Source organism: Macrosteles quadrilineatus, unplaced genomic scaffold, assembly GCF_028750875.1.
Source record: "Macrosteles quadrilineatus isolate MER2022 unplaced genomic scaffold, UCM_ALF_1.0 Scaffold_3__2_contigs__length_128488019, whole genome shotgun sequence".
NCBI classification, from domain to species: domain Eukaryota; kingdom Metazoa; phylum Arthropoda; class Insecta; order Hemiptera; family Cicadellidae; genus Macrosteles; species Macrosteles quadrilineatus.
The window spans coordinates 49,846,447-49,861,669 of NW_026542596.1; the positions used below are offsets into that span (position 1 = coordinate 49,846,447).

Genomic DNA, 15,223 nt, shown 5'->3' on the forward strand with positions numbered 1-15,223 from the left:
ATTTACTTTTTTGTTTTGAGGTCCCCAGAGGTCAAAAACATGATCAGTTCAATTGCATATATATATGTAATATATGTGTCTGTTAGTGTGATAACTCGAGCAAAAACTATCTGACAATATTTAGTATAGACTTGTAAACATATATTTTTCAAATAAGTTCGCAAAGCAGCATGGTCTGACTATGGGAACAGGAGTCTATGGGGGTTTACAGGGAAAAAATAGAGTTTTCCCAATTTAGATCCTAAAAACATAAAATTAATATTGAAGTGTGGTTATGCGCTAAGTGGTTAAGTAGAAAAGTTTAAAAAAATTTAAATTTAAGATTCCCATTTTATTCTTATAATAAAGAATAAGTACACTTGTAGTTTACTTGTTAATCGATATATTTTGATAAAATTTGGAAAATTTATTTAACTCATCCTATACTATTAAAATTTGATCGAAAAACACCACTTCTCTTCCCTGTAGCAGGCACTCGTTAAACTAATATTATTTAGATACTGAATAAATAATATGTCATTTTAAGGAGATATTTTAGTAAAAATCCGATCAGGTAAATGGAAATTCGTTTAGTCTGCAGATTTGCTGCAGCGGGGGGGGGGGGGGTATTTTCATGTGTACAGTTTATATCAAAATAATGACTTAACTGTATAAATAAGTTATAATTTCCAGTATAATCTGCTATCAGTTTGATTGTTAAAAAAAAATACAATACTCAATAAAAAATCTGCAACAAAAAGAATTTGCCCTAAAATATCATTTTTTTAATAGGTATCCGTTTAAATTTGTGTATATTTTCTTTTAGTATTTCATAGTATTTCCCTCAATTTAAATTTATTTTAAGCTAATACTTATATTAAACAATAACAATCAAAAACTATTTATAATAACTGGTACCTTCCATAGGCAGCTTAGCCACTTCAAACGCTAGAAGCCAGCTTTTAGATTCCGAGTAGCCAGGAGTTTTAGCTATGAGCTTGCGAACCCTTAATCCAGACCATGTGTAAAAATTATCAAATATAAATACCACTGTCAGAAACACTAGAAAGAATATTAGAAATAAAAACATTTTAAATTATTTAAGTTTGATAAAGTATTATTTACCATAAAAAAAATTGAAATAAATAATTCCAGGGTGATACTGGACTGTTCAAATATCTACCTCTGACTGAAAAAACAACATGGATGAAATAGAATTAAGATAAGTGATATCACAAAGACCAAAGTTGACAGACTGATATTTTTTATATTCCAATAGGTTTGTTATTGTCTGCTTCTTATCTAAAAATATGTTGAAATGTGTTCATTCATTATTCAACAGATTCCACCAATTTGAAAAACTACTATTGCACAATTAGTTAGGTATACTCTGTATACTGATTTTATTTTTAACAGTTGTCTGGCAGTTACCTGTCAGTATAAAATAACCAAATTTGAAAAAGTAATAGAAAAATTATATTTTAAGTCAAGCTCCTCTGATCTTAGCCTGATTCTGATACTGTTACAAAGTTTTAAGAAAAAGGGACATATTTTGTGTACCTATATAAATTTGCGTTAAAATTAATTTACCTAGTTTAGAAATCCAAGGACAGTGACAGAAATAAAAATGAACTGGACTCAAGCAACCATTTCTACCTTGTATTCACAGTGGTTTAATATGCTAATTGGTATAACTGTGACATTGTATATGAAAAACCCCTCACTCTATACTTAAAAATCACCTAAATGACCTTGAACCAAAAACTTCTGAGGCTCAGATCCTGGAGAAGAATCTGAGCACAACCAGATTCTTCAACAGCAAGGTGCTGGCTCCACTATCTTCGTGAGGCACCATGTCATAACTATATTTTAATCAATTTAGAAAAGTTATTTAAAAATGTGAATATTATTTTATATTATGTTATGTATTTCAAGTATAAAATATATGTTATTCACTCACACACTTTTGCATGGTCTATCCATTTCTATTCATTTTACAATTTCCTAGAAAAGTTATCATTAATAGGCCTAAATCATGAATAATAAACAATTTATTCAGGAAATGTTTATAGATGATAAAAAACAGAAGCTTTTGGTGTTTGTAAATTTTTACCCCCTCCCTAACTTTTATGTTAGTTTGGGGATTAGTCAAAATTTTCAAAAGTAAGTCCCCTATAAATCCTCACGATTGTAAAGGCCATAATAAAAGAAAAAGAATGGTGCGAAATAGAGGTTTCTATGTCAATCCTATCAAAAGTTATGACAGTTCAAAGTTTAGTTTTTCTTAAAAAGCAAAATAAAACACATTAAATCATGTTTTAAAGTAATAAAAAATAACAAATTTTCCTAAAATAATTATTAAAACAGTACACAAACCACCCGCTTAAGCGATTCTCTTAAAAGTATAAAAACAAGCTTTAGGCCTATTGCAATTAATTTGGAAATTGTCGCGGCCGGGAGCAAACTAACAGAGCTGTTATATCTCCAAGTGAGCGCCTGGCAGATGAGGTCAAGCAGGGTCGCTACCCTTGCCCCGTCACCTTGCACAGGGAAACTGCTTGTGACTTTAAACAGTTAACTAAAATTAAATCAAGATACTTTTTCACATGAATAAGTACCATTCTTTATTCTTCATATATTTATGTAAATAAGTATTTTATTTAAAATAAAACATTGAACTATCATCAATTTTGATAAGATTGACGTGGAAACCTTTCGTTTGTGCCAATATTTTGATTTTATTATGACATTTACAATTATGTATAACTCGATAGGGGACTTACATTTTAAAATTTTTGACTTATCCCCAAACTACCCCTTGGGGCGGGGAAGGGGTGAAAATTTACATACACCAAAAACTTCCCGTTTTAGCGAATTTCCCATTTAGGGAATATTAACTTAGGAATATTTATTTAGGGAATTAATTACCATAGTACTCATGGCAAGACCTGTACCCAGGACGTTTTGAGGTCCCTAGAGGCCAAATTTTCCCATTTTTATCATTAAAACATAATTTTGCAATTTCTTTTAAAACTATGTAGAGCTTGAAGAATAGCAAATAATTTAGTTTAAGAAGCGTTATTATGTGGCTAATGGTTATGGAGAAAGTCCTAAAAAATCTTAAATTTAAAATTCCCATGTTATTCTTATGAAGAATAACTGTTGTAGTGTGCTTGTTTATGAACACACATTTTGGTCAAATTTGGAAGATGCATTTATTTCTTACTAAACATTTTACAATAAGAAACACTTTTTACCCTCCCTGTTGCAGCAAACCTAAGTACTAGTTGTTAAACTAATTCTATTTAGGTAATAAATGTGATATTTTTAACGAGACATTTATTTGGTGTAACTTCAAACAGGCAAATGGAAATTCGCTTAGTCTGCAGGTTTGCTGAGGCAAGGGTATTTGATCATATAAAAATTTCCTTAATATTATAATTTTATCTCTATTAATAAAAAATAACATAGGAGTGAAACTTTCGAGACACACGGTATATTTCACGGGCACCTTAAACTCCAGGCCGCGGCCTGGTTAGAATTGGCAACGTTGCAAAAGTAGTATTATCATATATAAAACATACTCCCTTAGTAGTACAAGTAGCTTGGTTATCTTTGAGGTATTTTTTTTACCTCAAAAGGTACAAAAAAGTACGAACAAGGTACTAAATAGTAGCATAGCTTATAACTACAGGTTACGACATAGCCGGGCCAATAAAAATACCCCCCCCCCCGTTTCTGTTTTAGGTCGTTGACCTGTACAGTTTACGGGCCCGTAGCTTGGTATTCTTTGAGGTACAAATTATTTTAATGGGGGTACAAAATAGTACGAAATAGGTACTAAATAGTAGCATAGCTTATAACTACAGGTTACGACATGGCCGGGCTGAGGGTTCATTGACCTGTACAGTTAACGGCCCCGTAGTTTGGTTTTCTTTGAGGTACAAATTATATTAATGGAGGTACAAAATAGTACGAAATAGGTACTAAATGATGGTATACATATTAGGATCAAATTCGAAAATGGCCGGGCCAGCATGTCACTGGCCCGGAATCTTAAATTAATTAGTTATCCGGTACCGAGTGGGGTACTAAATTTTTGTTTGTTGGTACTAAATAGTACGAAATAGGTACTAAATATTAGCATAACTCTTATGTACTAAATTCCGTCATGGCCGGGCCAGTGACATGGACGTGACATACAGGTGTACCAACAACGACTTCAAAATTTCCCTTTTCTCTGCACCACCCTATAATGCTAGTAAAGGTTTTGGTTTTCAACAAAGTTAAGACTTTCAAACAATCAGCCTCATATTCAGTTATGTGTCATTAATAAAAACAAATATATATATATATAACGGCAGTTTTTTTACCTAAAAAATTGTACATATTCTTACTTATGATATTGTGTCCTTTATTTTCCCATTATGAATAATATTGTTAAAAGGGCTGAATGAACAAATTTATTACATATCAAAGATACTCATCGGCGTGACCATACGAGCTAGCGATAGTGTTAGAGATATTTAGATCTCCAACCCAATGGGCGATAGCTTTCACTCTTTGATATGTGCCTAATAATTTCATTAGTTATGAATCTCATAACGTCTACCAAATGAGGTCACTGGCTTTTTGGATGTTTACTTTATATGGACTATTTCAATTTTGGACTTGACTAGCATAGTCAAGAGATTCTCGCCACAGCTGTGTTCTCGCTGTAGTGTCCCGTACTGTCCCAGGAGAGCATTTCACTTCATAGAGGGGAGCAGTCGTCACAAAGAAAACACCATATTATGCGGGTGTGTTTTTACTCCAGTGGCATTTTTTACGTTTTTAAAGGGAACGGTCCAAACCATGGACTTTGTTACTATCTAACGTTGACCTTTTTGTTAGATAGCATGGGTGGAGCCATAGATAAAACATACTCCCTTGGAGCCACGGCCACCTTAACGGTGTCCATGCTTGGACCGTTGAGCAACGGCCACCTTTAACTACAGCCGCGGCATGGTAGAATTGGCAATTTCGCAAGTGGTGTTGTTTAGTGACAGGACGACCCATAAGATAACATGGCAGACAGGTGACATCCACTCATTAATTCGCACTTTATTGTTTTAAATTTAAATTTATGAACACAAATTTATTAAAATATTGAAAATAAAACATACAGAGTTGGAAACCGAAACAAAATGAATTAAAAATCTATATCTGTACAATTTTAAGCGGAGTCAATATTGTCATAGTCCAATTATCAATTATATCAATTATTTAAGATGGGGACGCCACTATGTGCGTATTTTAACCCAAATATGAGTGAAGGATGAGTGTAGGATGAGTGGCGCGATCTTGTAGTCTTGTTAGGCCAGGCGCACACAGGCGATTTTGAGTCGCGCAACAGTTGCCCGACTAAAATGTTCAACATTGTTTTAAATTGGAGTGCGCACACGAAGGAAACAGTCTGGGGACAGTCGCGCAACTGTTGCAACCGATGTTCCCGGACCCAATTTGCCAGCGACTGCTCTGCGACTGAATTGTTGCGGGACTGTCGCTCCAGGTTTGGTATCCATTGAAACAAGTGTAGATGCGCACACATGCAACTAAATAGTCGCTGTGTCGCTCAGTCTCACCCCAGGAGTTCAACTACTCGTGGTCAGAACTGTCACTAGTGTTTGCTCTCTTGTTGTGTGAAGATTTTAGAAAATTACAAGTATGAGTGTGCGTGATGAGGATGTTTGAGAAGAGGCCGACTATATTTAAAGTCATTGAAACTGTCCTTTCACAAGTCGCTCACTATGGGATGAACCCAGTATCTTCTCTTATTCTTTCGCGCGCGAAACTTCAGCAACAAAGCACATACTACAGCTGTATCATTGAAATCCATTCGGAACGCTGTTACGAATGTATTTCCAACACATCTCAAGACTAGATCCGCGACTAAAAAGTTGCCTGTGTGCGCACTCCAGCTCAACTGTCGCTAGACTTCAGAGTCTCCGAGAGAGTTGCGCAACAGTCCCCCGATTAGTCGGGCAACTGTTGCGCAACTCAAAATCGCCTGTGTGCGCCTGGCCTTAGTGATAACCAATCTTTCGTAAATACACAAATACCATTAGCTGCTTCCAAACAAAACAGCTGTTATACACCACTTGCGACGTTGCCACTTCGAAGGCCGCGGCCTGGAGTTAAAGGCGGCCGTGGTTGGGCCGTGGCCACTGCACCATTGATGAGCTCAATGGTTGAGTAGAGTACATACTTTTAGAGAACATCAAGGCTGTCTAGTTGACTGAACCAAAAGCCTGTGCAGACTAAAAGAAGTTTTGCTTCGCATCGCATGGCATAATCTCACCTGTCACCTGTCACCTAGTCACCTTCCATTTTGGAGGTTATGGTTGGTTATTGTTGTGTTGTGTTGTGTACATTCATGCCCTAAATCAAATTTTACTAAAAGAACTTTCTTGTCGTCACTGACCATTTACGATTTTTAAAATACTATTAAACATTGGTCTCCATCCATTTTGTAATTTGTGAATTAGGAACAGCAGACCACAACGATGTCATTAAATATAATGCAAAAGTTTACACAGCAGAAACTATCGAACTTCTTATCAGCAAATATTTTTTCTAAAGGTTAGAAGTAAAAATGTTCATTAATTCAAATTATTGATACATTTTACACTAAAACCAGGCCCTAAGTTAGTAGTTTTTTTAAGATTGTCCACAGAAAGTAAGTTGGACTTGAGTAAGAATAACTTTATTTCATGTTACCGTACTTCGTTCTGAGGGACTAGGTCTACGACATTGATAAGATACATGTCAGTTGGAGGGTTAACTTTATTTGGGTACACTTCCATATCTGTTGGCACTAACAACTGAATGAAAATATCGATCGATATATCGATTAACTTATTCAATATATTGATTGGTTAGTTAGGTAAGGTTAACGTAACCTAACTAACCAAACGATATGAATTAAACAATTGAATAATTACCTAATATTACTCATTTGGTTGTAAGTGCCAACAGATATGGAAGTGTACCCCTTTATTTCATTGTTTGTAGGCAATTAAGTTATTTTCATCAATACATTAAGAACAGTTCTGGCTAATAGGCCTTATACTGTTTATACCTTAGTTGGAATGTATCCTGTTTCTTACTTCTATGTGTTAGTACCGGTAGCCTAGTCTGAGGATTACTAGTTTCGGGTCATGAAATTCATTCTCAATCAAATGTCACAGACATCTTTATGAATAAACTTTACTGTACACGTAGGCCTTATTTCAAGTTTACATTGAAAAACAAAGAGGACATAATAAATGCTAGGCCGGCCAAACTTGAACTGGCTGCTCAACAAACAAGGCTTGATGACTTGAAATAATTGCGTCCTGGTCGTCTTGCCTCCTCTATTTAAACTAACTTAAGTTAGCTGTTTTTAAAGTTCAAACCAACAAACTCAATCGGCATCCTACTGAAATTTGAGCCATATGAAAGGACCTTTTAGATAGCTACCCAACTGATTTTTGTTTAGATTTAGGCTTCCGGTACTTCAACAGAATTTTACATTTCAAATGTTTTATCTTTGGTTCCTGCCAATACGTTTGGTTTAAGTTAATCAATATATTTCTGGATTGGGTAATTATTTAGTACATATGTCTACATTGGGATAGGATGTCATTTTTATATGTCTACTTACAGTTTTTTCACTCCAAATACCTCCGTCGCAACAAACCTGCAGACTAAGTGAATTTCCATTTAACTGGCTGGAATTCCACTAAATTATTCCATTAAAATTGTCAGATTTATTTCCTATTAAAATACAGTGTGGAACCTCAATATAAAGACCCTCGATAACAAGTCACCCTTAACAAGTGTAATCTTCAAATTACCTTAAATTTATTTCACTCCTATCCTAATGCCATGTTATTGCCAGCCTCGATTAGAAGTCAACCTTGATAACAAGTCTTATTTAATTATCTCCATGAGAGTCTTTTTATCGAGGTTCTAACTTACTGTATCATTAATTTTAATGAGTACAGAAAAGACATGTGAGGAAGATAGGTCGGACTTTATGCAGGTTCGTGACTGTATTAAAGAACTGTATCCTAGGTTATATATCGATGATCCTAGGTTTGTGACTGTATCGTTTGAAGATAGGATGGATCAGGAAGGTAAAGTTTAGATTATAATGAACCTGTAACCGAAGTCCCAACTCCATTGATTAAAAGGGTGAAGCCCTTGGAAGCGCAAAATAAAAAACGGGATTCCGGCACAATATTGCTGAGAGGTGGAGGATCAAACAATAACAAGACAAGAACTGGTTAGGCACAAAATATAATTTATTCACCAAAATAAGAATATAAATATATATAACCAACATTCTCTATTATTATTACAAGGCCCTAGCCAAAAGAGTAACTGAACCTTAATTTGTTTAAAGCCTTCCAAAATATCTAAAATTTCATTTATAAACATAAGAGTTAGTTTAAAATTTAAAGAGTTCATTTTTTAATTAGGCCTAATGTTACCATTGAGCTAAAAAAAGGTTTTTAAAAGTGACAAAATTCACATTCAAGAAAAGGTAGGTTATGTGGCCACCCTGAAATAATTCTTTAAATTAGTTAGGTCTAAATAGCCTACCGGTATACCTACATTCAAATAAATAGTTAGCCTACATAAATAACATACATTAACAAACACCTAAATTACAAATATCACAGATTATTATGGCTTGAAATGTGGTCGCCTAGCATATACTCCAAGCGGTTTATCATAACCGGCCAAAAATAAAAGATTTACCCTCACTCAAGTGGCGTTACGCAGAAGTTAAGAATGAATGGAAAGAAATTTAATTGACATCAAAATTTAGGCTAATGCAATTTAAGGCAAATTGGCAAAACCAGATATAAAATTAATTAAATAAAATGTTAAAGTTAAAATTTGCAAACAAAAGAAAATTAATTACATTGCAGGTAAAAATATTACAGTGCAAGTAGGCCTATTTACTTTAGCCCTAACTCAAATTTCTTTATGAATGGTCTTGAGCGGTGACTTCCTTTTAGTGTTGGACTGGACTGACCTGACCGTAACCTTGCCGAAAGACTTCAGGCACCTCGAAGTTTTTAAAGACGAGAGTCTATTAATATTGAATATTAACATACAGGGCCTGAGGAGCTCAAAAATTGATTTAGAATTATCTCTAGATATTAACAAACTAAGTCCAGCAGTGATGACTATCTGTGAACACTGGCTCAATGAGTCAAACTACTATGTTGCACATACAATTCATAACTATAAGCTAATTTCAATAAGTGTAAGAGATACAAAACAGAAGGGAGGGGTATGTATATTGGTTAGGAATGATATAAAAGCAACTGAATGTAGCAGCATAAAAAAGATTTATGAGGAATCGGTTTTTGAATGTGTGGGGGTAACTCTCGATTTATCTGTAGGATGCAATGGAGAAAAATGTTTGGTTGTAGCCATATATAGAACACCAAACAGCAGCTTTAAGCATTTCATAGATAAACTTACTCATCTTCTAAACCTGTTAGCAAACTAAAAAAAAATAAAAACATATTTTTGTGTGGAGATTTTAATATTAACCAGCTGAGTAATGACAATGAAAAGCATACTTTTAATTCTGTTCTGAAGTCTTTTAATTTCAAAGTTACTATACTGACACCTACAAGAATAACAAAACTTTCTAGGACATGTATCGACAACATTATCACTAATATAGGGACCAGAAATGTACGGGTAGAGGTAATAGAATTGGGTTTATCTGATCACACTGCTCAGTTATTGTTCGTAAAAAACAAAAATATAGTTACTAAGAAGGAAATTATTTCAACCAGATTGTTAAGTTCTAAGAAAAGAATTGAACATTTTTCTAATCTGTTAAGTAAGGAGGACTGGTCTATGTGTTTGTCTTCGGCAGATAGTAATGAAGCTTATAACAGTTTTTTCTCTGTATTCTATGATTTGTTTTTGCAATGTTTTCAAACTAGAACATTTACTTCAAATAAAAATTCTAAATATGGGTGTGACTGGATGACAAAAGGATTAAAAATCTCAAGTAGGAATAAAAAAGAACTCCATAAAAAATCAAAGCAGACTTCTGACCCAAGTTTTCAAATGTACTATAAAAACTACAAAAAGATCTTTAAAAGACTTGTATTTGCAGCAAAAAAAAAAAAAAAAATAGTATATCTTCAAAAATCAAGCATTCCAATAACATTGCAAAAACAACATGGCAAGTAGTTAGGAAAGAGACTGGATTTATCTCAGATGGTTTTCATTGTAATGAGTTGTTAATTGGTGACAATAACATTGTAAAGGATCCAAGAGATATAGCTGAGGTTTTTAATGACCATTTTAGTAGTGTGGGGCAACAGTCTTCCATAGGGGGTTCAGTTCAGGATGCAATAAATTACATAAACAATGCAAAGATACAAAGCTTAACTTTTTCATTTAGTCCAATCACAAAAAGAGATATGATTAAGACTATAGCAGGCTTGTCGGCTAAACAGTCATCTGGATGGGATGAAATCCCAGTTTCATTAATTAAAGAAATTAGTAGTATCATTTTGAATCCATTGGTGCACATCTCAAATATTGTATTACATACTGGAGTTTTTCCTGACAAACTAAAATTTTCCAACATTTTTCCAATTTATAAGAAAAACTGTAATAGAAGTTTAGATAACTATAGACCAGTAGCACTGCTTCCATCATTTTCAAAAATTTTGGAGAAGATCATATTAAATCAAATGGTTACTCATTTAGAAAAGTATAATCTTATTAACGAAAAACAATTCGGTTTTAGACAGGGAAGATCAACCCAGATGGCAGTATTTGAGCTGGTGAGTGACTTGTTGAGGGCCTTGGATGAATCGCAGACAACATTTGGAGTTTTCTGTGATTTGTCCAAGGCTTTTGATTGTGTCAGCCACAAACTGCTGCTATCCAAAATGAGTTATTATGGATTTAGTGGCATAGCACATGACCTGTTTGAATCTTATCTGACAAAACGATTCCAAAGAGTTAAAATGTTCGATGATGACAGAATTGCTCACTTCTCAACTTGGAGGGAGGTTGTCTGTGGGGTGCCGCAGGGATCTATTTTAGGGCCAGTATTGTTTCTGTTGTACATTAATGATTTGCCAATCAACATTAATACTCCACTTTACCTTTTTGCAGACGACACTACAGCAATAATTATGGGTCAAAACAAACAAATAACAAAAGTAAAGCTTTTAAATACTCTCCAAGAAATATCTGACTGGCTATCCAAAAACTGTCTTAGTTTGAATTGCTCCAAAACAAAAATCTTAGCTTTCACTTCTAACAATAGAAACAAACAAATAAATGAGGAATTCCTCATGCCAAATGAGGAACTTTGTGAAAATTCCCTTAGTGTGAACTTTCTAGGTTTTACACTTCAGGACAACTTAAAATGGCATGATCAAATTCTGGCCATACAAAAAAAACTTAATAAATCTCTTCATACTATTAGAACTATTGCCAACATCTCAGATATAAAGACATGTCTTCAGGTTTATCATGGCTATTTTTTATCAATTGTTAGGTACAGCATCATCCTTTGGGGTGGGACATCAGTAATTGACAAGATATTCAAGTTACAAAAAGAGGCCATTCGAGCAATGTTTAAACTAAAATTTAGAAAATCATGTAAACAATATTTCAAAAATTCTAAACTATTAACTGTACCAGCTCTTTATATTTTTGAAGTTCTGAAATTCTTTAAAAAACATCAACAATATTTTTCAAATAACAGTTTGGGGACTCAGGGTACAAGAAACACAGACACTCTGCGGTACCCTAAACATAGATTGTCTCTTTTGGAGAAGGGTCCATATTACATGGCAATTAAACTGTTTAATCACCTTCCACCAGAGATAAAAAAAGAAAAAAAACTAACACATTTAAAAAAAACTGGAAACTCATCTAGCTGCAACATGTCCTTATAAAGTGGACGATTTTTTTTTTAAATGAGCACATCTGTCTGAGTCAGGGGTGTTGTACTGTATATATTCTCATTTTTGTTAGACTGTATCTTATCCATTGTATTTGATTTTTTAATAATTAATTGTAATAATTGTAATTGTAATTAATTGTAATAATTAATTTACACTCTAGCATAATTGACATGCCATCTGTTACATGAGCTATGCTCAAATTTGTAATGTTTTTTATGGCAAATAAAGAGTTTGAGTTTTTGAGTTTGAGTTGGGTGTCTGGGCGAAAGGAGCGGTGGATGCGACTCAGCAGCAACAGCACGGTGTGAGGCCAGAGTTGGTGGTAGGCCTAGCCTTCTGGTGGTGGCCATGCTGGCATAGCCCTCAGTAGTGGTGCACAGGAGGCCAGGAGAGATGGTGGAGAGTAGGCCCAGTCTCATGATGGCAGAACCTTTCATCGAGTCGTTGACCCCGTCGATGATGAAAACCAACAAGGTATCGACATGACGACTACGATGAACATGGAACCTCTTATATGAAAGAGGAACCTTCCCAGAAATTGGAACCCCGTTTTCAGAAACTTCTAGAACTGGAAAATTTTGAGAATACGGGTGACACACAATTTACCAGACGAAACGTCCGGCAGTGGTGGCAGTCCAACCGTACAACAACTAAATCTGTGCCAATATCAAAAATGATTGTTATTTCATTGTGTTTCACCCACTATTTTAATTGTGCAAAAACAGTCTGGAGATAACGTAAATTAATGAGTCGGTTCATTATAACCTAAACTTTAACTTACCTAATCTAACCTAACTTCAAAACACTTAATACAATCACGAACCGCATAAAACCTGACCTACCTTCCCCACATGCCTAAATAAGAGCTGATTATTTAGTTTCAAAACTAATTGATTTCATTCCGCATTAAGTCGAGTATAAACAGCTGTTTGCTCTCCTCACTCAGTCCTCAGCCCACGTACGGACCCGTCCAGACCACGCCATATTACCATCAGTACCGCTCAATGAACCTTAGATTCGTAATTTTAACCTTTGTTTCACAGCCACTTTGGAATCCCTCCGACAAAAACTGATTGCATTTTAGGATCCAGCGTGAAAAAAAATTGTAAGTAGACATCTAAAAATTACATCATATCCCAATGTAGACATACTAAATAATTGCCCTGGATTGTATCCTCAAAACGTATTTAATGAACCACAGTACATAAATTGCACTCACCGGGAGTTTTTCTGCTTATTTCTTTCAAGCCATTTTATAGAAAAGCGTAGGCCTACAACTTAAATTAAAGTATGTGTTTTTTATGGTGCTTATTGGTCGGTCTACATGTCTGAAACTGAGTCCCAAACTAAAGTGTTGATGCTGACCGAATAAAACAGAACCTAAACGAAGATTCCACAGTCGGAATGGCGGTCAGATCATGTGTGGTAACAGCCAGACTTGGCAGATGGACCGCAGACCTGGCATGTCTGCCGACATGTCGGACCGTGTACTTATGAATAAGTACAGATTAAGCTTTAATGTTAAACTGAGTACTCTTTTCTTGGAGCCAATCTTCTTGGAATTTTATGGACAAAACAGCTTCACACTAAACAATACTAAGATGAATAAGTACATCATTATCAACTTGAGATGTTCTAAATGTGTTTCAGATACAATACGAGGAGCATCAAAAAAATCTGGATCAAGTACAAAAAATAGGGGAAATGCAAATTGGAAACGTAAAGGTATACTAGTCAATGATGGTCGCTTTGTTCAAAAGGGAACTTTACTTGTTATTCAAAACTACTTTATGTTCCACCCAGGATTAAATGTGAGTACCGTAGGCATACCTATTCATTGTTGGTAGTGTGTATGTTACGCTGAAATTCCAATTTATTCATGTTGAAGCCTCCCGGAATTGGTAATCAATTATAACAGGTTACGTACCTTGACGTCCACAATTCCTTAGTCGGTATCCGTTGACTAGTTTCGACTACTACGTAGTCATTATCAAAAACGGAACGTTAAAATATTACATTCATTGAATGTCGTCAAATCTTAAATACATCGAACACACAAACAAACATAACACGAACACGGTAGACATTTAACATAATTGGCCGGCCGGCACACGTCACTGAACTGGTCGACGGCGATGACTGTTTACCCCACTCCATTCCGTTTATCAGCTGTGCCTCCAGGACTCATGTTGCCAACATAATTGTTACCAAAGTGATCCAAGACTGTGTTGAATAATTTGTTTGAACCATAATTAAGTTTTTCATTGAGCATGTTGTACGGGTCGGATTTAGTGGCTTTGTATAAAACTAAATCCGACCCTTACAACCCCAATCAGTCAACTGTTACAAAAACCCTACCGTACAGTATGTGAGGTGTTGCCATTCGTGCCAAACACTCTAGTCTGCCAAAAAGGAATACCATGCTTGTTACTTTTGGAACTAATGATGATATGCATTCTATTTAAAGTCTAGTCAATATTGCAGTAAAATTAGTTTTTAAATCTATTATAGGCCTACCTTCTTAGTAATTTAATTGTTTTACTCTATTTGTGATTAAAAATAAAAACTTCAAAAGTAAATAAGTAACTTACCATTCGTCCAGTAAGATACATTTGTTTTCATTATTACCATTTATGTGTTCTACATGCCACTATCTAACCAAGGTACTGTTATGTTGTAGGTTGGTATGGGAAGGAATGGAACGTTGTATGCACTTAGACCAGGTGTGGTCAGGGTGTCATGTGAACGCCCTGATTTAAATATGAATCGTCGATGGGTCCAGAAAGAATACGGGGGAAGACCAGATCTTACAAATTTGATGAAAAAATACTTTAATGTAATCACAGAAGAACAGCACAATCGGTTCAAGTTAATAGACCGGGTATAATCTGGGATCTTTAGAATAAGTAGATTTTTGATAGTCAATAAAGTTGTTATTAAAACAAAACCGTTGAATTTTCTGTATAAACCATCCCCATCTTTCTTTCCAGTGTAGACTTCAACTTAGGCTGTTTGAACTGTTTGTCAAAAACGTTTCAAAATGGCAATGTTTTAATACAAAATCAAAATCTTAAAGTGTCTCTGAACAGGAAACACAGTTAACATTTCAGATATTTTATCTTGATCTTTAGGAGAGGAGAGGTAATTGTAGCTTGCCCAAAAGATCGATAGCATCCATAAAGTTGGTCAGTATTTCGGCAATTCAACAACGATTATCTACCTGTAATCACTACTTTGACCAATTAGGCCCCATA

General features: G+C 34.8%; 1 protein-coding gene across 1 annotated transcript; it reads left to right on the forward strand.

Moving 5' to 3' along the window:
• Positions 1 to 6,367: 6,367 nt before the first annotated feature.
• LOC128988402 (50S ribosomal protein L27) lies at positions 6,368 to 14,916 on the forward strand. The gene is made up of 3 exons (XM_054409654.1): positions 6,368 to 6,600; positions 13,620 to 13,780; positions 14,650 to 14,916. The coding sequence occupies exons 1-3, from the start codon at positions 6,525 to 6,527 to the stop codon at positions 14,854 to 14,856; spliced, it is 444 nt and encodes a 147-aa protein (XP_054265629.1). The 5' UTR covers positions 6,368 to 6,524; the 3' UTR covers positions 14,857 to 14,916.
• Positions 14,917 to 15,223: the final 307 nt, after the last annotated feature.